Source organism: Mytilus californianus, unplaced genomic scaffold (assembly GCF_021869535.1).
Source record: "Mytilus californianus isolate M0D057914Y unplaced genomic scaffold, xbMytCali1.0.p SCAF_1, whole genome shotgun sequence".
NCBI classification, from domain to species: Eukaryota; Metazoa; Mollusca; class Bivalvia; order Mytilida; family Mytilidae; genus Mytilus; species Mytilus californianus.
The window spans coordinates 42,475,595-42,500,545 of record NW_026262581.1 but is presented as its reverse complement, the minus strand read 5'-3'; the positions used below and the strand labels follow the sequence as shown (position 1 = coordinate 42,500,545).

At 31.9% G+C, this 24,951-nt stretch overlaps 2 protein-coding genes across 2 annotated transcripts; both read left to right on the top strand.

Moving 5' to 3' along the window:
* Positions 1-2,077: 2,077 nt before the first annotated feature.
* Positions 2,078-11,414, top strand: LOC127702489 (uncharacterized). The gene is made up of 4 exons (XM_052206705.1): positions 2,078-2,103; positions 4,757-4,787; positions 6,790-6,901; positions 8,399-11,414. Exons 3-4 carry the CDS (start codon positions 6,791-6,793, stop codon positions 9,407-9,409), a joined length of 1,122 nt encoding a protein of 373 aa, XP_052062665.1. The 5' UTR covers positions 2,078-2,103; positions 4,757-4,787; position 6,790; the 3' UTR covers positions 9,410-11,414.
* A 9,030-nt stretch (positions 11,415-20,444) lies between these two features.
* Positions 20,445-24,525, top strand: LOC127702478 (actin-5-like). The gene is made up of 2 exons (XM_052206694.1): positions 20,445-20,643; positions 22,834-24,525. The coding sequence occupies exons 1-2, from the start codon at positions 20,533-20,535 to the stop codon at positions 23,845-23,847; spliced, it is 1,125 nt and encodes a 374-aa protein (XP_052062654.1). The 5' UTR covers positions 20,445-20,532; the 3' UTR covers positions 23,848-24,525.
* Positions 24,526-24,951: the final 426 nt, after the last annotated feature.

Below are 24,951 nucleotides of genomic sequence, written 5' to 3'. Positions count from 1 at the left end.
ATTTTGTATAGGTTATGAATGGAAAGTTTTCTTGCTACATATTAAGATAGATAAATTCACAACACTTTCCATAACAAAAATTATTTTATCTGAGTTATCTCCCCTACTTTCTTAGTTATCTACCCTTATCTGGCAAAGTTGAAAAACACAAATATCGTTTCTTTTAGAAAATACAGCCGTAAATATGAAAAAACACATAATTTTCTATATTAACATGAAAAGTCTTACACATGAATTACATACTATTTTCAAAATTTGCACATTTCATTAAAGATCTAGACCGACTGTTATCTGCTGCTTCAAAATCCAAGATGGAGGAAGACACCCCAGCCACCTTAATCGACTAAATTACAGTTTAAGCTGGGCATCATGCACAATCGCGGTACGTTGATCGGTAATTTTCCCACCAAGTTGGGTACAATGACGTATAGCTCTTGTGAACAGACCGATCAAACAATCAAGTAAAATAACGTTATCTTGGTTCCTTTTAAGTTTATGTCAGCGCAGCCACGAAATTAACAATAAATTAGCCAATATTGACATACTTTGTACGCACGAACGACACTCCATATAACTGAAGGTAACAACCCTTACAACAAAAAAACAATGCGTACACATGCATATATTTCCAGGGCGGATGCATTAATCATTATAGATACATATATACTTTAACTTTACGACAATATACGCTCCTGAAGATCCTTTTATCTTGTAAATCTACTTATCTAGACACGTTTTTAGTTATTTTGATAACTTTGAAGGAAAAGTGTTGAAATAAAAAAAAGAGTGAAAAAATAAATCATAGCAGTAATATTCATTCTTATTAAAAATAATTACACGCTTCAACTAGTTGCAAGTATATCAATTGGTAAAAAAAATATTGTTTTCTGATTCTTAAGTCTGGTCTGGTGCATCAAAGTCTAAAGCGCAATTATCCAAAGTGTTTGAAGCGGAGATTACCTTTAGTGTTAAAGGTAAAAATCGCAAACGTCCTGCGCCCGTCTGGTCACGTCTTGTCTTTCACGATCAAGATAATGCGTTGGCCGATCTTCCATGATCGATTTTTTTTTTATCTTATTGCACAGTATCATTGAGAAATTTCAATCATTTTGACAGACATATTTTTTTTTTTTTTTTTGCGGATTTGTTTCGCGTTTTCAAATACAGCAGATTTTTCACAGATTTTGAAGTAGAATTACAACTAATAACATTCACGATCCGATACCAGATCTTTCACGATCCAATCGCAATGCTTGACCAACATTAGGTATTCTTTCACGATCATTTTTCTAGATATACCGAATGACAGCCGTGTTTTAACTCTATAAGAAAGATTTTTTGTGGTTTGGATTAGTCAACGAAATGTTTATCCCTGGTGTCTCCTTGTTTCACATTTCTGTTTACGAAAGAATGAACCCCGTACGGAACACATGCGCAACCCATCCATTGATTCAAATTTAAAAAAAAACGGCTTCATTTTATGTGACTGTCCCTTCCGTTTTATCAATCTCTCTATTGAGCATTTGGTCTTAGTAATTAAAGATACGTTAAATTCGGTGTGCTTTAGAACATATGTCCAAGGGAAACAGTCATCACTTTTGTTACATTTTCTTCGTATAGTAATAGCTTAAAAAAATGTTTTCCACTATTCCTGTCCTTTCGAATTAAGATAAGATTTTATCATACCTTTGATAATCTCTTTATTTCCTAAAATAGATACTTTTTAGCAAACATTCATTTTGTACAATAGGAAAGTGATTGATGATTGAAGTTTCAAACTTCAATTTGTTTGTCAAGACTCAAACGAATGGGTTTGGTCTATAACATTTTCAAAATCTATTTAACCTGTTTTATTGTATAGGTTCAACTTTTGAGTTACGACTTAATGTACTTAATAATGTGTATCTAAGATCTCTGAATCACCGACACATTACTAAGTTAGTTTGTTGTATCTTATTATACTATACAAATTGCACACATTTCCTCCCGTAATTCGAGATTTTTGAAGGAACTGACTGGATTTCCTAATAATTTACATATAAATTGTCTACCTTTTAATGATTTAAGTCCATTGACAACCATACAACACACACAATAATCAAGGTAATCATTTTCTAACATATAAATGAAAGTGTAAGAAGTAATTACAAAATTGATAATTCTGTCTAAAATAATGTTGTGGCTGACTGTTCTCTACTACAAAGATATGTACAAAAAGTAATGGAATAAAACAACGCCACATTTGGTACAAATTAGTCTCGTAGATTTCATCAAAATCTATACCTTTTTTTTAGATATAGGATTTTTTGTATTTAAGAATATGATAACATAACAACTTAAGTAGAGGTTATGTGTCGTTGACTTTACATTACTCGTTACTTATGAATGATTTTTAATTGGACATTCTATCAAATTTATCTTACTTAAATATAGCATCTGTTTTTCTAGACGAAACGCGCCTCTGGCGTACACAATTTTAATCCTGGTATCTATGATGAGTTTATTTATCACCAGCCCAGTTGTCAGCACTTCTGTGTTGAGATGAATTATCATCTACATGTTCATAATTATAAAATAGCTATTTTCCATTGTTTGAAGATTTTGAAATACTACGGATTTTATATAAAACCTTTGACAAGTCTCAATACTAGCCTTGTTTGTATAGCCTTATTTGTAGCATGGTGTTCTGTTTTATATGTAAGTTGATTATCTCTCAATTGACCTCCAATTAATTTTTTTAGAAACCACACTGACAGCTTATAGCAAAATATTATTTCTACATTCGCTTTTATAAATGTTTGAAACAAAAAGTTAACATAAATCAATTTTTTTTTGGGGGGGGAGTCTTATTCGTAGCTAATACCCCTTTAAGAATCATGCAATAATAAATCGCTTGTTACATTGATTTAATGTGTGGTGCTTTATTGAATAATAAAAAATCAACACTTTATACGTTTCATGCGTCTGAAGCGTTTCATCTTTATATCAATCGTTTGTACGTACGACTTGCTCAGCGAAAAATGCAGTAAACTTATAGATTTACTTTCAAACTAAAAACAAAAATTAATATAAACTTATTGGATATCTGATGAATTAATTTATCATTGGTTATTGCAAAATGTGAAGAGATGATCTGTGGATATTATTTCTATAATGATTAGCTAGAGTTATCTTTACACAGATTACACAGATTATATTTACACTTCCTTAATTTCGAAATAGGAAAGATAGATTTAAACACTGGATTCAAATTCAAATTCATATGGAGAATTTGTGGTTTCGGTAATTGAAGATACGTTAAATTCCGTGTGTTTTAGAACATATGTCCAATGAAAGTTGTCGAAAATTTTTTTGACGTTTTAATTTTTTTCATGTATAATAATAACATGTAAAGTGTTTTCCACTCTTCATATCATTTCCAATTAAGATAAGATTTTATTTTAGCTCGGAAAATCTCTTTATTTCCTAAATTATATACTTTTTATGACACATGCATTTTTGTACAGTAGAAAAGTTATTGGTGATTGAAGTTTCATACTTCATTAAGACTATGCGGTATGGGCTTTGCTCATTGTTGAAGGCCTTTTGGTAACCTTTAGTTGTTAATTTCTGTGTCATTTGGTCTCTTGTGAATAGTTGTCTCATTGGCAATGACACCACATCTTCTTTTTTATATTAAACAAATGAATTTGGTCTATAAACATTTTCAAAATTTATTTAACCTTTTTTATTGTAATGGTTCAACTTTTGAAATACGATAAATGTAATGTGTATCTTAGATCTCTAACTCACCGACAAGTAACTAAGTTAGTTAGATGTATTTTATTATGACATAAAGAATACAAACATTTCCTCCCGAGATTCGAGATTTTTGAAGGAACTGGCTAGAATTCCCAATAATTTACATATAAATCGTCTACCTTTTTATGATTTAAAATCAACCTTTTAACAACAATCAAGATTTGTCAAGGTATTTTTTTCTAATATAAAAACGAGTGTAAGAGGTAATTCCAAAATTGATAATTCTTCCTTAAATAATGTTGTGGATGACTGTTCTCTACAACAAAGGTATTTACAAAAAGTAATGAAATATAACAATGACACGTTTAGTACCAAATTATGCATGTAGATTTCACAAGATTCTATCCCTTTTTAAATTGACCATAATAGCCTCAATCCCCCCCCCCCCCCCCCCCCCCCCCAAAAAAAGGAAACCAAGAAACAAAACGAAAATATTCACGCGATGTTAATAAAATCAAGAAAAAAATGAAAAGAGATAAAGTGAACTTTTACCAACTAGTACATGCACAGTTTAAGTTCTTATTCTTTTGATGTGTTTGAGCTTTTGATTTTGCCATTTGATTGGGGTCTTTCCGTTTTGAATTTTCCTCGGAGTTCGGTATTTTTGTTATTTTACTTTTTACACGAAAGCAGTAATTTCGATCAACTTGATATAAATATGAATACGAATTTTGTAATGCGGATGCCGAACAATTGCCATCGCAACTTCTTAACAAAAAAAGTAATTATGAACATATTTTAAAAATCCACTGATATCCATGGCAACGCGATTCATTTCCTGGGATCACTACTGTAAAAAAGTCATTTCCCAACTCTAATATCGTAAAGAGGGCATCCTGCCTTGATATTATTTACACAGTATTGAACAATTTAAAATTGCATATCATTTAATTGCCTTTTTCTAAAAATCCGGATAGCAATTGTTTTGCCCCTAATTGCATTCTCGATATTACAGGTACAAACACTTATTGGAAAGATAAAACTGGGTAAGCATTTAAAAATGTAAATACAAAAAAAAAAACTTAAGATTTTAACAATTCTTCAGCGCAATTTCTCAATGAAATATTTTTATGGAACATATGATTCCCTAATTTATTTAAATATGAACCTAGAATTATGAAGTCAAAACTCTAAGCAGACATTGGGGTCATAAACGAACAATCCGAAATAAAATTGTTGCTTATCAACACATGTATTCCTTAGTAACGGGGTTCAATTTTAAGAAACTAAGTACAGATATTTTTTTTAAATAACAATAACCGGATGAGTATGATGAGTAGTTTACCAGCTTTTTCAGGTTCTATAAATTTTGTAACCTACATATTTATTTATTTGCAAAGTCATCGTATATAGAACATAACGACAGTTGTAATACAAGCCTTAACACGATCTTTACGCATTGGCTTGCTAAATACTTGTTGTCTGTATACGCAGTAATTTTTAAGTTTTTATGTTGCAGTACATCAACACAAGCAAACTCTACATGGTCCACCGATTTGACATAATCAAACATTGAGACAGAATCAGATCAATAAAGATTGTCATTACTATAAATAGCACATCGAGATGATATTTCAATTTTAGGCCCGATACCTCAGTTAACGTGAAGTGCATTTCTTTATAATGATAAATGCAAATTTTAAAATCCCACCTGCGTTATTTTCAGTAAGATGGATTTTGCTCACTGTTGTATGCCGTACGGTGACCTATAGTTGTTAATTTCTGTGTCATTAGGTCTCTTGTGAAAACTTGTCTCATTGGCAATCATACTACATCTTCTTAATTTTATATTAGCTGTAAACCAAAATATTGAAAATTTCATTTTAAGGGGGTCTTTAAAGTTATATGAGTTTCTTCAAATTATAATGTTACGGAAATTATTTAATCAATGCAAGAAAATATACTGAATTACGTCCTTCATGGACGTTTTTTTTTACATTTATTACGAATCTGTAATGTATAACCGAAAAAAATATTTCATTCAGTGAAAAATTTGCGTGCTTATAAATTTCGGGTTATATTGCCGAAGTTGACTTATCGTGACCTTAATAAACAATCAAAAACGAATCATAGAAACGTGAAAAATAAGTGTGATTATAGACATGCAATAGAGAGATGTTTATTTGTTTTTAAAACATTTTCCATGTGATTCCATTTGTTAATCAAACTATGTCATAATAGTTCTTAATTTGGTGTTTAAAAAATTTTCTTTTAGAATTAATTAACACTATCTTACTTGAACGTTGGTTTATTTTTTTCTTTCGTCAAGTTATGATAATAAGAATTTACAAAACAAGTATCTGCTGTTTTGTTTGCATAAAAAAAATATATTAAAAAACAATTGTGCTCCAATCTATTATCACAGTGCATCTAGAAGATTAGCCTATATTATTTAACACACTGAATCACTCTGGAATGTATTGTCCTAAAACATTGGGACAAATTTCCTATTTCAGATGGAATTAGTTTATCCCTCTTGTCATCTCGAAATGTATGTATTGTGCAATTTTATACCACAGTGACTTTCATTAATGTACGACACATGAGTATGTACTCAGGCGCTACGCTACAACTTGTTTTATAAGATTTTGTAGGTGCGATACAAACTTCAATTGAAATTTTAATTGTCGGTCATTTTACCTGAAATATGACGCAAAATTGATATTAATTTTTGGTTCAAATGAAGTATAACTTTAGGGGCGCAAATGAAACACTGTATTTTAAAATTTGACACAAATTTAAAATACCTTCAAAAATGAAGTTAATTTTATTCTTAGATTACTATAGCATGTTAACATTCATAGTAAACTTAGTTTTATTGCGTTTGATATATATAATAATATCCCAAACATGTGTATGTATAAATATTATGTTTATTTTCGACACGTCTGGATGATTTATACCGGAAAGTATATAACAAAATCATGTAAATACTTCTTTGTTTCTTGTTTATTTTATTTCCAATCCTTTTAAAATTCAATTTGACAGTATGGCAACTGTGGTTATGGACAACGGAACATGGTTCTGTAAAGCTGGTTTTGCAGGAGAAGACAACCCAAAAACTGTGTTTCCTACCGTGGTGGGTGAACCGAGCCAAAAAGTTTGTATATGGATATTTTGACATATTATATTTCCCTTATTTTTTTAGGCTTAAGTATCTTTATATATGTAAAAAGAACGCATTAAATTTTTGAAAATATATTGAAAACACAATAAAGAATATTTAAACACATTCAAGTAGTAAAGGAAAAGGGGTCCATGTCCAAAGCGCTTGTGATCGTAAGAACTATATCAGCACACATTTGAAGAAAATACTATACTCACAAGTCCGCACGAATCAACTACTGATGCTCATAATACCATCTTTACCGAAAGCATCGAAAAATAAATAAACCAATATATAAAGTATAAAAATATTTCAGTAAAAAACTGGCTGTTATAAAATAATTATTTTATTACCAGTATATCACATGATGGCATGCAGGCCGTGAATCGTTTCTTTCTTCTGTAAGGTGACTACTTATTACCTACTTACTTTTTGTTATACTATTTTACTGGATTTCTGTACTGATCATCTTTAATCATTTTCTGCTTTTAAGATTATTAAATGTCATGAATACAAATGCTGGTTGGTACAAATAACTTATTTTGATAGTCGATAAAATAGCTACAAACACTTTTATTATTCCTAACTCTATTTAATTCGTTCTTTGCAAAAATAAAACGATATCAACAATTCTATTTGAGACAATACATTTTAATTTAGTAATAGTCCCATTGCAATAAAGACAAAATTATGAAATTACAATATATATATTAACTTATTATTCACCAGTAGATGACGTCATTTATAATGTAATGTAAGCATTTTCTGCATCGAGTTAAGAATTGTTGTTGTTGAAACGGAAATGTTAGTGGCATTATCATATCATTTCAAACGTAATCATTAGAGTTTCTAAAAATGAGAAAACTTAAAGTTAAAGAATTGAAATTATTGAGTCTGTTGCGTCTAGCGGTTTTTTGATTGTCTCTTGTTATCTGCTCAATTTTTTTTTCGTGTATCCTGTACCTTGGATCTTCTTTTTGTCGTATACTAAAACATTACTTTTTATATCTTAGAAAAAATGAACAATTTTAATCATTTTTTATATTTCACATGCTTAATTTGCATACAATATTTTTTTTTAATCTGACTTGATGACCTAGTTGTATCGTATTTGCCTCGTGGGCAGGATGCCGTAAGTGCTTCTCCGTCATGCAACGACATTAAGGCGTGAAAGAAAAGACTGGTCGCCTCAGAATAATGTGTCCGGGTAGGTTGACTTTGATTCCTGCAAACTGTTACTTTGTAAACTAGTATTTTCAAAATCCGCCTTAGCAGTTTGGTCTAGTACAAAGTATATTTAATATTCATATTACATTAAATGACAGTATTCTCGTCCTGAATATGCATTTAATATGCCGCTGGACGTTAAAAAGCTTTCCATCATAACATATGTGTGATTCCAATGTATATATCTGTTACCTTTTAAATATAACACTGATTTGACTTTCACTGATACCATATTATTATAAGGCATGATTTGTTTTATTGTAGGGCGTAGCAACTGGAATGGATCCGAATTCTGTTTACATTGGCTGTGAAGCAAGCAGAAAACAAGGACTCCTTACAGTTAGACATCCAACTACAGATGGTTTTATATCGGACTGGAATTCTATGGAAAAAATATTGCACCACACATTCCATGACGAACTCGGTATTGCAACGAAGGAGCATCCTATTTTACTAACCGAGGCTCAGATAAATCCTAAATGTCTCAGAGAAAGAATGACCGCAATGATATTCGAAGATTTTGATTTCCCTGCGATGTATATTAAAGCAAAAGAAGTTCTTTCATTATATTCTTCTGGGTGTATTACTGGTGTGGCATTGGACATTGGTGACGGTATATCTTGCTCTATACCTGCTTTTGAAGGTTATGCAATTCGCCATGCCGTAATGAGATCGGGTATTTTTGGGCGAGACCTAACTGATTGCTTACAGCAATCTCTCAATAATAGAGGTTATTCTTTCTCTTCTGTTGCTGACAGAGAAATCATTCGTAATATTAAAGAAAATTTATGCTACGTTGCATCCGATTTTAAAAAAAAAATGGAAATGTTTTCGACCGAAGTATCCTCTTTAGAAAAGAAATTTGAACTTCCAGATGGAAAAGTTGTAAAAATCGGCAGTGAACAAATTCGATGTGTGGAGCCCTTGTTTCAATCATCCATAATTGGAATGGACTTCTATCCAGGACTTCATGAAACATTAAATGATAGTATTATGAAATGTGTTGGTGATCTTCATAAAGATCTCTATGGAAATATTGTCTTATGTGGCGAGTCATCTCGTACTTCAGGGATAACTGAACGAATGCAAAGTGAGATTACTAAACTTGCACCCCTCATTAAGAAAATAAAAGTAAAAACTCCACCCGATATAAAGAATTCAGCATGGGTTGGCGGTTCTATCCTTGCTTCTTTGCCAACTTTTCAACAAATGTGCATCACTAAAGAGGAATATGATGAGATTGGTCCGACAATTGTGAACAAAAAATGTGTTTAAACTCGTCATTTTTATGTAGGCAAGATAACTGAATGAAATAAATTCAAATTATCTTTTGTTTATCAGTGGCACGAAGCTGCTGTAGATTCTTAATTCATGTTTTGTTTGCATAGAATAACGATTTCAAATATATTAACATTATATTACATTAACAGTTTTGACTTCTCAAGTTTTCAATCAACCATTCTATACATTGGATGAAATTGCTTGCTATGATATATATTACGAAGGCCAGAAAGGGAATTACCCAATATATCTTGCATGGTATATATAGATATATTAATATTGCGTATAGCCTAACTACTTTTCATCGTGTAAACCGAAAAAGCAGATACAATTGATATTGCACGGTTATTGTTCTCAGTCAATATGCTTCTTTCAATACGATATATCCTTATATCGACCTCATACAAAAGCTTAAATTGTACAGCATCTCGTTACAATAAATCGATAGAAGTCTATAAAAGACATCACAATAGGTAGAATAAAAGACTTCCTACTTAAATGTTCATCTTTAGAAAGTGAGAGAGCAGGGCCGTAACTACATTGAGGCAAATGAGGCAAATGCCTCATGTTGAAATTTCGAGAAAAAAAAATGATTAGTTGAAACAAAAGCTTGTCGTCATATCAAATTGTTTTCACAGCGAGTGTCTTGCAAGAAGCAAGTTCTGTTCACCATCTTACGTCGTCCCCTGTTTTTCGGGATCCATGTTCCTCATTTATTTTTAGTTTTCAGTGTTGATGGTCTATTGTTTGTCGTTATGTGTCTTATTTGTTACCGGGTTTGTCTTATGTTCGTTTATTGCCCTTCTTTATGACTATTGTCTTAGTGTTGAATTTCATTTGTATATTTAATTTAGTAATTTTGTTTTAAACTTGAGTTTTATTATTTTTAAGGACCTTTTGTCTAATTTTAAAACCTACTTTAAATTGTAAAACTATTTGAAATTAGCTCTCAATTTTTTGTTCTAAGGTGGCGTTAAGCGGACACCAATCAATCAATCAATCAATCAATCTTTATGACTAACGCTTCAGTTGTCCAATATTAAGCTGTTGTTGATTTCTTCTCGTAACATGTGTATGTTGTAAACGTTCATTCTCTGCTTTAAGTAGACTTAAGACTTGGAAAAGATAAACGATGACGGGTGAAATGTTGTGTGGTTTGGCAATGTTGCATGTCCATCAGATATTGATCGAAAAAATGGTTTGAGAAGATTCCATGGTACCGGACATAGAAAAATAGGTCGTTTTTTTTCATGGAAAATTAAACTTTATATTAAAAAATACAAGACTGGCTCTCTTTTCTGTAAATAAAACTCATTGAAAAAGCTGACATGGGTTAAATTAAAGTGGGCCAACCAATCTCCCGGAATCAAATCATTTAAAAAGAAAAATCATGTATTGCCATACGACCTTTTACATTGAAGGCTAAACTTGCATTTAGCCGTGTTTAGGCCCTTAAATAGAAAGTAAAGGGATATGGAGTAAATGTGCATGGGACAAAATCGCACACACTACATAGAAAAAGTACAAATTATCAATGAACAGGGTTTTTATTTCTGTTCTTCATCTTGCCAGTCGCTTGATGGTCTTCAACAATGAAAGAATCATTCATACCCTACAACAAGATCAAGACGGTCCCTAGCGTCAACTTAAGTGGTACTTAAAGTATTGTACTGTGAATAAATTTCAAAGTCACAAAAAAATACACCAAAGTCTAAACACAATACAAGACCAGAACAGACAGATCCGACATTATCAGCCGGTATAAAATGTAGCAATGAGGTCTAAGAACAGTTTTCCCGAGACTACCCTGAGTGTACCCTTTTATCCCAGTTAGCAACTACATCAAGTTGTAATTGAAATGCGTTATAAAATGTGAATTCACATAGTTAAATAAATGATAATCAGCCCCCTCTTAACTCTTAAAAAAAAAATTGACAGGTACAATAAGTTTTCTGCAAGCCGAAACTCAATCAAAAAAAAAAAAAAAAAAAAAAAAACAGCAGCCACACATTTAATAATGTGAAATACGAATTTTGCTTAATCCTTCTTATCGGTCTTTTGATGTTGTCCTTAAAAACTTATAGTCTTACAATGAATCTATTATAATATATACAATTGTATTCGTAATTATGTGCTTATGACAGTCACAGGAAAAACAGGATGCTTTAATCCAGCTTTCTATATTTTTAGGATATCTGTATTTGTCATGTGAAAACATATAATATTTGTATTAATATTCATAATGGTGTAATTTTCTTTTTCTTTTCATTTTATTCATAAATTTTATTGTAACCAAATCATTTCAATCATTGTAATCATTTGTACCAAATTTTAACTTGATAATTCTTCCTGTAATGGGCGTCTTTAATTGACAATAAATTATTTGAACTTGAACTTGGTATATATAGTTTGCTGTGCCATTTGAGTTTTGGTTAATATTGCAGGCAGTACGGTGACCTAAAAATCCTACCGTTTTTTTTTGCTTTTTTTTTTTTTTTTTTTTTTTTTTTTTTGTTTGTTTTTGTTTGTTTTTTTTCCTCCGTTAACGTCATTTGTTGTCTCTGGTGGAGGGTTGTTCAATGGCAAACAACATCTTATTCCTATAAATAATGTCATTACTAAAGTGGTTACTACAGTACGATTGATATTTCCCTATACTCAGGGACTAATCGCTTATCTGCAGTGGTCTCTACCCATTAGAAGTTAAATGAAACAATTTGAGACGGAGTGATTGATCTATACAGTGTTGTTTATAGCTATTCAGCTAGTTTTAAGATAAAGGACAGCAATAGAACATGTCTGATTTATTTACATGTATGGTATAATTGGCAAAACGACAACTCAGTGGTACATTTTTTCAGGGAACGGTCCTTATTAATCTGCTGAGGGGGTCAGTTCAAATTTTTCAAATAAAATAAAAAATGTTTTACATTTGTCAACTCTGAAATTCTAGATTGATAACAGTTTAAATTGCACAGTGTTTTGTACACTTTTTTATGCGGCCGTATATAAATGTTGAATTGCCGAAGGCATATATTCAAGCGCAACTTGTTGTTCAACGGTACATTTATTTGTGTAAGTATAATACAACTCAAAATCTATTATACAAAGTTGATTAAAAAAAAGTTAAAGTATCGAAAATTAAACAGACATTACACTACAAACACAGCAAAGAAAAAAAACATTGATTAATACATATGAATTATCAAAAACGAAGTAAGACAAAACTTTGGAATATTTTTATTGAAATAATATTCATAGTAATGATTTAACGTGTATCCATAACATCAACGTGCTCATTAGTGTTTTTGTTTTTGCAGACAATTGGCAAACAATATTGCAAATTTTAAGATCGTAAAAAAATGCATCAAAACACACCAGTTATCGGTTTGCTTTGACAGATTGTTTGTTATGATTAAGAATGTCCTACGTATTCATCGTTGAAATGCTCATAATTTGTCAAATCTGCTAACAGATATCTGTAGAAATTATTATTATACTTTGGTTATATGTTCAAAAATACGTCATAATATGGTAAGAAACTCAAAAATGTTGTTTATGAATTTAAGTAGAGAATGAAATACTTTTACAAAAATGAACTTGACAGAGGATATTGCTCTAAGATAGTCAATGTTCATATCTAATTTTTTTTCGTTGTGGAACAAAATTGACAAAGTAGAACTGACGGAGAAGAAAAAAATGAATATGTTTTTTAGCTGTACAGTAAACGAATTATTCCAAGTCTGAAAAATATTTAGTTTTGTCTTATTTGTGTGTTTATAAAATAAGAATGGAAACGTGGAATAATTCAAAGAGACAACAACCCGACCAAATATGGAGGCGGGCTTCAGCTAGCCCTTTAACAAAAATCTAAACTAGTTCAGCGAAAATGGACGTCACACTAAACTCCGTAGCATACAAATGAACCAAATTAAAAAAAACATGTATACAAGACTAACAAAATCCAGAAGTTCCTGACTTGAGACAGGCGCAAAATGCGGCGGGGTTAAACATGTTTTGTGAGATCTCAACCCTCCCCCTATACCTCTAGCCAATAACGAATAAACAAACACACAACAATACGCACAGAAAAACTCAGTATAAAAGAAGTCCGATGTTAGAATAGGTAACAGAATAAACTAAGCAAGATTACAATGATCGACATTGATTAACAAAGGACTACTATCATTTATTGACATGCCAGCTCCAGACCTCAGTTAAACTGATTTAAAGATTATGTCTTCACTATTTGTTTGTTTAAATATTGTCGGTTTTGTTTGGGTTTTTTTTATTTTTATTTGGAGGATGGTGGAATGGACTTGTGTTAGGATATGATAGGATTCTAAGGGTTTTGGTGATGATGGGAGTTCTTACAAAATCGCTAAAAGGTTTATTTGCTCTTTAATAAAATTGGACGAAATGAAAGCGTGGCAAATTGTTGAATTGTCTATCATGTTTATTGTTTATGATTTTCATTTTTCATTTTTGTACAATGTATCCGTATACAAATATGCAAAACAATATTGGTAAACCATAAAGCAAAATAAATGATCATGCAAAATGAAGGAAGTATGATGCGAGCCATTATCTGGCCCTTAAAATTATAATAAAAAAAGTTGAAATCTGTTACTTTTTTAAAATTTCGTTACTTCTACTGTAGATTGATTAGGGTGAAATAATCTGGACACTTTAGAACAGAAATGTATATGTATGTTACTTTGACGGAATAACATGGATAGATTGATATAGTTGTCCAAAGTGGTAATTATACAAGTTTGAACAAAGATATGAGGGTAACACATTTACATCTTTGAACGTTGAAATTACCACCAACAAAATACTCTCAACAATTAACTTTGATTGTTTAACGACACTTTCAGAACTATTGTGCTATTTAGTGGCAAGTCAGTTTTTATTGGGGGATGAAGCCGGAGAGAACCACAGGTTCGCTCTTCGAAAAAGAACTATGCGCATTCACATTAGTTTACTTATTTTTGTCGACAAAATGAACAAGAAATACTGAAGCAAAATGTCACCAGCTCCTGTGTAAAAACTCTTCAAAGATAATAGGCTTATATTTTTTTACGCCAGACGCGCGTTTTCTCTACAGAAAACTTTTCGGAGACGCTCGTGTATATGGGGAATAAAATTGCGCGTTCAGTATAAGAGTTGTGCAACAAGAACATAAGCTACATTAACAAGTGTATTTTAAAATCTAGTAGTTGTAGCTGTTATTCAATAGGCTTAGCATGATGTTATAGTAGTATAAAAGTAAAAGAAACTATCAAAGTCCCATTTGTCACATAAAATGGTTGAATCGAAAAAACGAAACAAAGTGGTGATCAATATCACATTAAGGCAAATAATTCTTGCAAAATATTAAATAGTGCTGTTTAATGGCCTCAGAGTGGTTGCGTTCACAAGGTGTCATTATGGTAAGATCGTAAACAAGTACCAGCACTCCCGTTGTCAGATCAAACTGGCGATAAATTATGGTCAGGAAATATAACGATAAATAATATAAAAATAAGGAGATGTGTTATTATTGCAAATGAGACAGATATTCATCCAATCTCAAATGAGGTCGATGTAAACCAATACCGTATAGTCGGTTATAAATGGCCCCGACATGAAAAATATTAAATAACTCAATTGAGAAAGCTAACGGTCTAATGTATTACAAAACTATTTACGTAAAACAAATATGACAGGCATGAACCAACGAAAACCACTAAACTACTGCAACACTTTTCACAAAAAATCTTACGATTAAAATTGATCGTAAGTTATACTGAAATGTTCATGAATTACGAGTATTTTTACTCGTAAGATTTTTTGTGAAAAGAGCCCCAGGCTGCTGACAAAGGACGGTCGATAGCTATTTGCGCCAAAAATGAATCCATTTGCACCACAACTTATTTGCGCTAATGCTTCTTCTGTGCCACTTCATTTAAAAAAAAAATATAAGTTTCATTTGCGCCAACAAAACAATCATACAATTATGCCAAATTTATCAATTTATTTTTTTTTACTTATGTATATCTACTTAATTATTTTTAGAGGACAGGCACATACAGAATGTGGCGGAGTCACACATTTTTGCTAGCGCCAATTTATCCCCCTAACCTGGGACGGTAAATAACTCTACTTGGTATTTTAGCTTTCTATCAAACGGTAAAACTCTTCAATAGATTAGTTTAAATTTATTCACTATTTTTCTATGTCATATTTTTTTTCAGTTATCATATGGTGATCGTGTTAAATGGCTATTTTAATCATTAAGGATAATTGAAAAGGTGTCATGGAATGATGGACATCAATATTGCAAGGTATTAATTAGATGTGGTATGGTTACGTTGCCAATGAGACGACTATCCATAAACAAAGAACAAAATTCTGAACAACAACATGTCACCTTACGGCCTTCAACAATGAACAAAATCCCACACCGTATAGCATGATATGAAAGGCCCTGGTAAGACAAAATGAAATAATCAACAACATTATTTATACGACAACAACGGACGAAAAGCAAATATCAGAGACAGCAACAAAGTAAAACCACTGAATTTTCTGACTTGGATGGAAAATAAAGATCGAAGCGGGGTGGAGCATGTTAACATATGGTGGCCTATCTTTGATGACATCCACGGCATTAAGTGTCTGGTTGATACTTAAAACTTGTTTCATTTGCAATCATACCACATCTCCTTATTCTTATATTGTGAGCGCTCAATCTGTTCCTTATCTTGGACAGTGTTGTAACAACACAACGTGAGAGTAAACTACTAAAAATCACTTAGAAAGGACTTGTCTCATCAGATTGATACTTTCACAAAGACATATCACAAAATGATAAAAGACACAAAGAATAAATTTAGGAGTGCATGCAGTTACCAGTGTTACCGTGATACAGCTAAAAGCTGTCAACTAATAAATAAAAAACTATGTTCTTCCAGACTACAATGGCAATCCGAACATCTCCGACGTATTTAGTTTGAACACGTCATAAGCAGTCTTGGAAAATAAGATCATGAACAATTCCAAAATGTAAATGTTAATACATTAGGCTAGATAACAATACATGTAAAGTTATGTATCAAATTATTTAAAAGAATCAAGTTAGTACCGATAAAGATTCATTATTCAAACATCTTAATACATAGTGGAGTTATTTGTCGTTATATTACTTATGTACATACATCAGGTAGTTAGTTTTCTCGTTTGAATTGTTTTTCATTTGTCATTTCGGTGCCTTGTATAGTTTGCAATGTGGTATGGGTTTTGCTCATTGTTGAAGGCCGTACGATGACCTACAGTTGCAAACCTTTTACGTCATTTGGTCTCTGTTGGAGAGTTGCTTTAATGGCCATCATACCACATCTTCTTATTTTCATATTAATTGGTCAATTTTAAGAAATTAGTTTTTTCAAAGATACAATGACTGTATGTGGATCGTATATTAATTTACGAGCTCTATAATCAATAACACCGAATAAATTAAGATGTGATACCCCATGCGTTCTAAGATCTCTGCAGACGTGTAAACAAACTATGGTTGTCTTTGAAAGAATAAGGTAAATATTACAAGTACACTGTGATTACGAAATCCTTGACGTGATAATTTTAGTTACACACCAATAACGATCATTGAAATCTAAGACAGTTCTACAGACACGGACATGGCGAAACAGTACATGACGTAAAAAAGGCATAAAGAAACATCGCCTCCATAAAAGAAAAATTAATTATAGGGAACAGAAAAAGTCGTCAATTTTTGTAAAGAGTTTCCTGTGTGAAACTGAAATTTTAATCAAGAAAAGGACACTTATCATTTTTTGTTATTGCTGTAACTATTTGATTTATTTGAGGTAATATAACATTTAAAAATCAACAGTGCAAACAAAAATTCTGACGAGTTTCAATGGTTCATTTTCTATCAAATATAATTACATAGTAATCTTTAAATAGATGAAGTATTTAAAACTTCCTTACAAACAAAATACTTGTAACTTGTAGTTCTGTTAAATATGAACCCTGTTTCTTTCTCAACCGCAAAATAAATAACAACTTAAGAGCTACATTGTGGAATTATCTTAAACAAGTCATATTTTATTTTTCAAAATTAGACTCAGACCTGCGAAATATACTGACGGACAAAAGCAACATATAGCAGGACCAATCATTGCAAATCATTTTGCATTTTTAGACAAGAATCAAGAAAACTGACGTCCATTATTTCAAATTTTATGGGGAAAATGACAGAAGGCATACTAGACGGGAGCAGACATTCTGTCTGCCAACAAGCAACCTATGGACCACTGAAAGAGTTGTAAGGGTTCTTCAACGTGAAGATGGTGTGGTTAACTCTCCCTACACAAGACATGAGATTTTACGTCCATATCTTCCGAAAAAAATCTTTTATTTGCGCCAAATTGTAAGGCAAGTGAATATCATAGTTAAAGTTTTACATTTACAAAATTTAATTTATAACTCTTATTGTATCAATCCTTCCATTTGCATGGCATTACATGTAACCATTCGTCAACACGTGGAGGTTGAAGTATGAGGATATCGATCGAGCAGGATAAGTTGTTTCAAGTTATGATAATTAGGATTTACACAACATGTAGCTACTGTTTTGTTTGTATCCTGAAAATATGTTTGCCCCGTCTGTTATCACAGTGATTCTTCTTTGCATCTATAAGACTTGTCTTAGATAGAATTATGTCCATCTGGGGAGTGGCCTTGTCATCTCGTAATGTATATCTAATTATACATTGTACAATTTTAGAAATAAAAACTCACTTACATACTCTTTTTTTTGCAAGTGTGCTGCGACTTTGTGTTCATTTCAGTTTAGTGTACTGTGACTTCGCGTTCATTTTAGTCTAGTGTACTGTGACTTCGCGTTCGTCTCAGTCTAGTGTACTGTGACTTCTTGTACAAAGCAACCGTGAATGTACTGTGACTTCAAGTTCAAATTGTTCTCTGTAATTTTAGTCCCTTGAAAGCAGGTCCTTGTCTTTGATATGGTATATGGGGTTGCTCTCATTTGACATTTACTACTTTTACGAAGAATTTGTATTTTATTACTATTGGCAATCATTAACATTTCAAGTTTCTTCATTTCTTTAAATCTTTGTTTTGTCGAGTCCACTGTGCCAAAGTACCAATTTAGTTGTTTTTACTGCGATTGGGGTAATTGAAATAGAAAGACATAATGGAGCATACCAAAGCTCGTCATGGAAATAAAGATATGAGACGCAAAAAAATTGAACTATCGCCAACCGCTGGTCATTATGGAAATCGAACTCTAAGTAACGTAAAGTTGAAACATATGGGAAACAGATATTCATAAATATAAATTGTAAATTATTTACAAGTGCATGATGATGATGATGATGATGATGATGATGATGATGATGATGATGATGATGATGATGATGATGATGATGAATTAAAAATACCAGATGATACAAGTGCATGATGATGATGATGATGATGATGATGATGATGATGATGATGATGATGATGATGATGATGATGATGATGATGATGATGATGATGATGATGATGATGATGATGATGATGATGATGATGATGATGATGATGATGATGATGATGATGATGATGATGATGATGATGATGATGATGATGATGATGATGATGATGATGATGATGATGATGATGATGATGATGATGATGATGATGATGATGATGATGAAGATGATGAAATCGAACTCTAAGTAACGTAAAGTTGAAACATATGGGAAACAGATATTCATAAATATAAATTGTAAATTATTTACAAGTGCATGATGATGATGATGATGATGATGATGATGATGATGATGATGATGATGATGATGATGATGATGATGATGATGATGAATTAAAAATACCAGATGATACAAGTGCATGATGATGATGATGATGATGATGATGATGATGATGATGATGATGATGATGATGATGATGATGATGATGATGATGATGATGATGATGATGATGATGATGATGATGATGATGATGATGATGAATTAAAAATACCAGATGGATGATTATTTGGATGACTGTCTGAGAGCTTATGTTGACATTGAATTAGTCTGCAGTCTGATACAAAAGTCCGGAAAGTAGTTTGCAAGAGGAAATACTTTACATGCAAACCAAATACAACCATGTGTCCTTTTCCGGGATTCAGGATATCATGGATTTTTTGTCAGCGAATGACAATTTACAAGAATTTGAACTGTTACATGTATGTTAAAGCTAGGACAGACAAACCGTATACATGCATCGACTAATAGTTTTATACAAATTTTGTTGGGTTAGAATATGGTAAAGTTAAAATTAGACACCAATAAACACCCTACTAGGATATTAAAACATATAGCTGAGGTTGTAATATGTTTATAACTGCAACACGAAGTCATGTAGTACACAAAAACGTGAAGGCACAGTACCGTCTTAAAAATTATCAACGCGAAGTCACAGTACACTTGCAAACTACACCGACTACATTATTCGTCCAATGTAAAAATATACAGCAAGAGTAAGGATCAGACTTGTCTTATATCAAAGATAAATGATTTTGAAGAGTGGAGTAATTGATACTTTGGCATTTGTAACTTTATTTTCAAACTATAACTTGTCAAAAATATTGGAACGCTATAAAACGTTCAGACAAAACTGTACCCAAATACTTTTAAATTGTATTATTATTTTTATGTAAATCTGTAATTAATGCAAAATTCATTCTGTAATACATAATGTTATAAAAAAGTAAAGAATCAATATATAATACAAAATAAACATACCAAACTGAATATATTGTTGTTATTTCGTGTTGCAAAATGGAAGTCACAGTACACCGAAAACGCGACGGGACATTCCATAGAGGACACCGTTTACATAGTGTGGTTATAGTAATCCAATGAGTTATATTGTGTTTGATATACATTATATATGTCCCGAACAGGTGCCCGTATAAATACAATGTTTATTTCCGACACGTCTGGATGATTTATACCGGAAACTATAAACAAAATTGTAAGAAGTTTATTGCTTGTTTTTTTTACTTTATTAACTATTCTTATAAAGTTTAACCCGAAAGTATGACAACTGTAGTTGTAGACAACGGATCATGGTTCTGTAAAGCTGGTTTCGCAGGAGAAGACAACCCAAAATCAGTGTTTCCTGCCGTGGTGGGCAAACCGAGACAAACGGTTTGTATGGATTCTTTGACATAACATATTTGATACCCTTGATATTGTTTAGGCTTAAGTTTTTTTTTACAATAAATATTTCATTTGACTAAGCTGTCGTTATTAGTGTTGGACGCCCATCGTAATTGTTTTAATATGATAATTAATTCATCGTAATTGTTTTAATCATAGATCTTAAGTAGACGATAGAGGCATTTAAAAAAATAGATATAGAGGGGCAGCATAAATAAACTACTGCTATTGAAATATCATGTGGATAAGAGCAAAAACGCATTAAATATTTGAAAATAAGTTAAAATGATAAAGAATATTTAAAAAATAGAATAAACAAAGAAAAAAGGATAAGAAAAAAGAGGGTCCATTCCCCAAGCGCCTCTCGTCTTTTAAGAACTTCATCATCACACATTTGAGGGAAACACTTGCTATAATTCACAGGTAATGAGACGGAAAGAACCAGAAATTGGTATTCATAAATTAAGCCATGTATACCGAGAGCTTCGACAAATAAAAATACGATAGTGTAAAAACATTTCAGTGATAAACTGGCTGTTATCAAATACTTGATTTGATAAATGTATATCACATGATGGCACGCAGTCAGAGACTCTTTCTTTCTTTTTTTTTAAGTTGCTACCTATTTATACCAACTTACAATTGATTTCTTTGATGATCGTCTGAAATCAAAAACTTTATTTCATGCAAAAATAAGTTTTAATTTAGTAATATAAAAAAAATAAGATGTACTGTGGTATGATTGCCAATGAGACAACTCTCCACCAGAGACAAAATGTTTCCATTGCAATAAATACAAAATTAGAAACAAATAATTAAATATTTACTTATTTTTCACCAGAGGATGAAGGCGATTGAAATTAAATGTAAAGTCGGCATTTCCTTCGTCGAGTTAAGAAATGTTGATGTTGAAACGCAAATGTCAGTGGCCATGGCATTATCATATTTAAAAAGTAATCATTGGACAGAGTTTCCACAAATGGGAATTTAAAGTCAAAGTTTTGAAATTATTGCGGTTGTTTTTATTCTACTTGCTGTTTTTTATTTCCCTTGTCATCATCTGACCTCTTTTGAACCGAGAACACGGTTATTTCGTAGTGCGTTTCTTATTGATAATAAATCCAAATTTTGACAAATAAAAGAATCGCAACTGCGCTTTTTTCAATATTATGTTTACAGTGAAGTGTAATACATACAGGGACAAATTATAGAAAACATCAACTCTAACTCAAAATATGGACAACTTTATGTTAAGGGAGAGTCTTGAGTTGTGTTTGAGGGGTTATACCAACATCGATTTTTCCCTACTAGTCTTTGTTAAATGGGATCTTAAAAAAAATGGGCAAACTTTATCTTTGTTTCAAATAAAGAAATAATTGGCACGATTTAAGTTTTATTCTGTCCAGTACTACATTGAAAACTGCACACAACCGGAAAGTAAATCTATCAAATTTTCGTCCCTCTTTTCCTGTTTACAATCTTTTAGTAAACATGTCACTTCAGGTTTTCAAAATATTTTATGGAAACACCAAATAAAACAGAATGGTGCTTGAAACACCTATGATAAATGTTTATGACTCAGAAAAAAATTTCTGCAATGAAATGCAGGGTAAATGTCCTACAACTGTCAAATTCGAGGGAATATTTTTTCGCCCCTCTTTAATATAAAACCGGGTGACGAACGCTGTTTTGGTGCTATTACACCTTGACAGCTTCAGACATACTAATTTTTTACCTTTTTCACCTGGACCAAATCCCTTCTTTACTTTAAAATCATGACCATCCCCTTACTTGTTATTTGAGGCATAAAACATGAAAAAATAAATTGTGAAGGTGTATGAAAAAAATTTGCAAGTAATTATACACTGTCCACACTATAGGGACTATATTTGTCAACGAAAATCAAAGGACGATAAATTTGTTCTTGTGCCTTTTTTCGTGCATTCTGTACATTTGAACTTCTTATTGTCGTGTACATTACTTGCTATATCTCTAAAAAAAATCAATGTACAACATTTTTTTTTATATTCAGGTGCAATTCCACATACTTTAATTGCATACAGTGTCATAAAAATCTGTGAGATTCCCATTTACCTATCTGTTACCTTTTAAATATAACATTGATTTGACTTTCACTGACATTGTATTATTGTAAGGCATGCTTTGTTTTTTTTATAGGGCGTAGCAGCTGGAATGGATCCGAATTCCGTTTATATTGGCATTGAAGCGAGGAGAAAACAAGGACTCCTTTCAGTTAAATATCCAACTGAATTTGGTTGTATCACAAACTGGGATTATATAGAACATATATTACACCACACATTCTATGACGAACTTGGTATTACAACGGACGAGCATCCTATTTTACTAACCGAGGCTCAGCTAAATCCTAAATATAACAGAGAAAAAATGACAATGATGATATTTGAAACTTTTAATTTCCCTGCGATGTATGTTAAAGCAAAAGGAGTTCTTTCACTTTATTCTTCTGGTTGTATTACTGGTGTGGCATTGGACATAGGTGAAAATATTTCGTATTCTTTACCTGCTTATGAAGGTTATGCACTTCGTCATGCCGTAATGAAATCGGAGCTAGCTGGGCGAGACCTAACTGATTACTTACACCAATCTCTCAATGATAAGGGTTATTCTTTCGATTTCTCTTCTGTGGCAGACAGAGAAATCATTCGTAATATCAAAGAAAATCTATGCTACGTTGCATCCGATTTTAAAAAAGAAATGGAAAAGTTTTCAACCGAAGTATCCTCTTTAGAAAAGAAATTTGAACTTCCAGATGGAAAAGTTGTAAGTATCGGCAGTGAACGAATTCGATGTCTGGAACCCTTGTTTCAACCATCTATTGCTGGGATAGAGTTTCCTGGACTTCATGAAACTTTAAACTATAGTATTTTGAAATGTAATGAGGATCTTCGTAAAGATCTGTATGGAAATATTGTTTTATGTGGCGGATCATCTCGGACTCCAGGGATAACTGAACGTATGCAAAGTGAGATTACTAACCTTGCACCTCTCATTATGAAAATAAATGTAAAAACTCCACCAAATATTAAGAATTCAGCATGGGTTGGCGGTTCTATCCTTGCTTCTTTACCAACTTTTCAACAAATGTGCATCACAAAAGAGGAATATGATGAGATTGGTCCGACAATTGTGCACAAAAAATGTTTTTAAACTCGTTATGTTTTTTGTAAAGAAGATAACTGATTGAAATTAATTCAAATTATCTACCCTACATGAGTGGCATGAATCAGCTGTGGGTTCTTAAAAAATGAAGACTTAATCGGAAGTCATGTTTTGTTTACATAGAAGAATCCTAGAATAACGATTTCAAACATATCAACATCATATTACAACAAATATTAACAGTTTTGACATCTCAGGTTTTCATTCAACCATTCCACACAATGGATGAAATTTCTTTGTAAGATATATATTATAAAGGTCAGAAAGGGAATAACCAATTTTATCGCTATTTTACGAAATTTTCCTTTGATCTTGCTGACTGATAATTTCCTTTCTCTGCGGAGTCGAGTGATATGAAAATTATCGCTAGAAACTAAGGGGGCACGAGGCGTTGTCAATGAAATTGACATGAAATTGACAACGTCGACATAGGTAAAAAAAAGCGATAAACAGATTATCATTGGTCATCTCAACTCGATTGCTTTACTCACTTTCGCCGTTCCGGCTCAAGCGAGAAAATCAATCTCGTTGAGATGATCAACGATAATCTATCAATATCTTGTATAATTTTATATACATGTATCGTTACAATGAATCTACAGTTGTTTATTAATTTGTTAAATTGTGAATTTTCTATAACTATTGAATACATTTATAATTATTTAATGTTGTTGTTGCATGTCTTTATATTTATATATTATATTAGGAGAGGGCTAGATCCTATATAATTTGTGATAACTTGTTTCTGATCCTTTTTGTTATACACATGTATGTCATGACAAATAAGTATGTTTTGATGAAGAAAAAAAAACTTCAGAAGTCAACATGGTCTAGAAGACAAAACAATAGAAAGAATACAGAAAAGAAATATTTTACAAATGATTAATGACTTTGGAAAAAAACTATCCCCGATTCCTTATGTAAATGCATGGCATTACTCATGACGTAACAAATTGAGGGGAAAGTGAAGGCGCGCGTAACTTAAGTTACCAGCGTTTCAAAATGTTGGACGCTGAAAGTGTTCCGCTGAGTATAAAGTATGCATCCCTTAAATTTTGATCCTATCCGATAAGGAAAAATCGTAGAATGCGG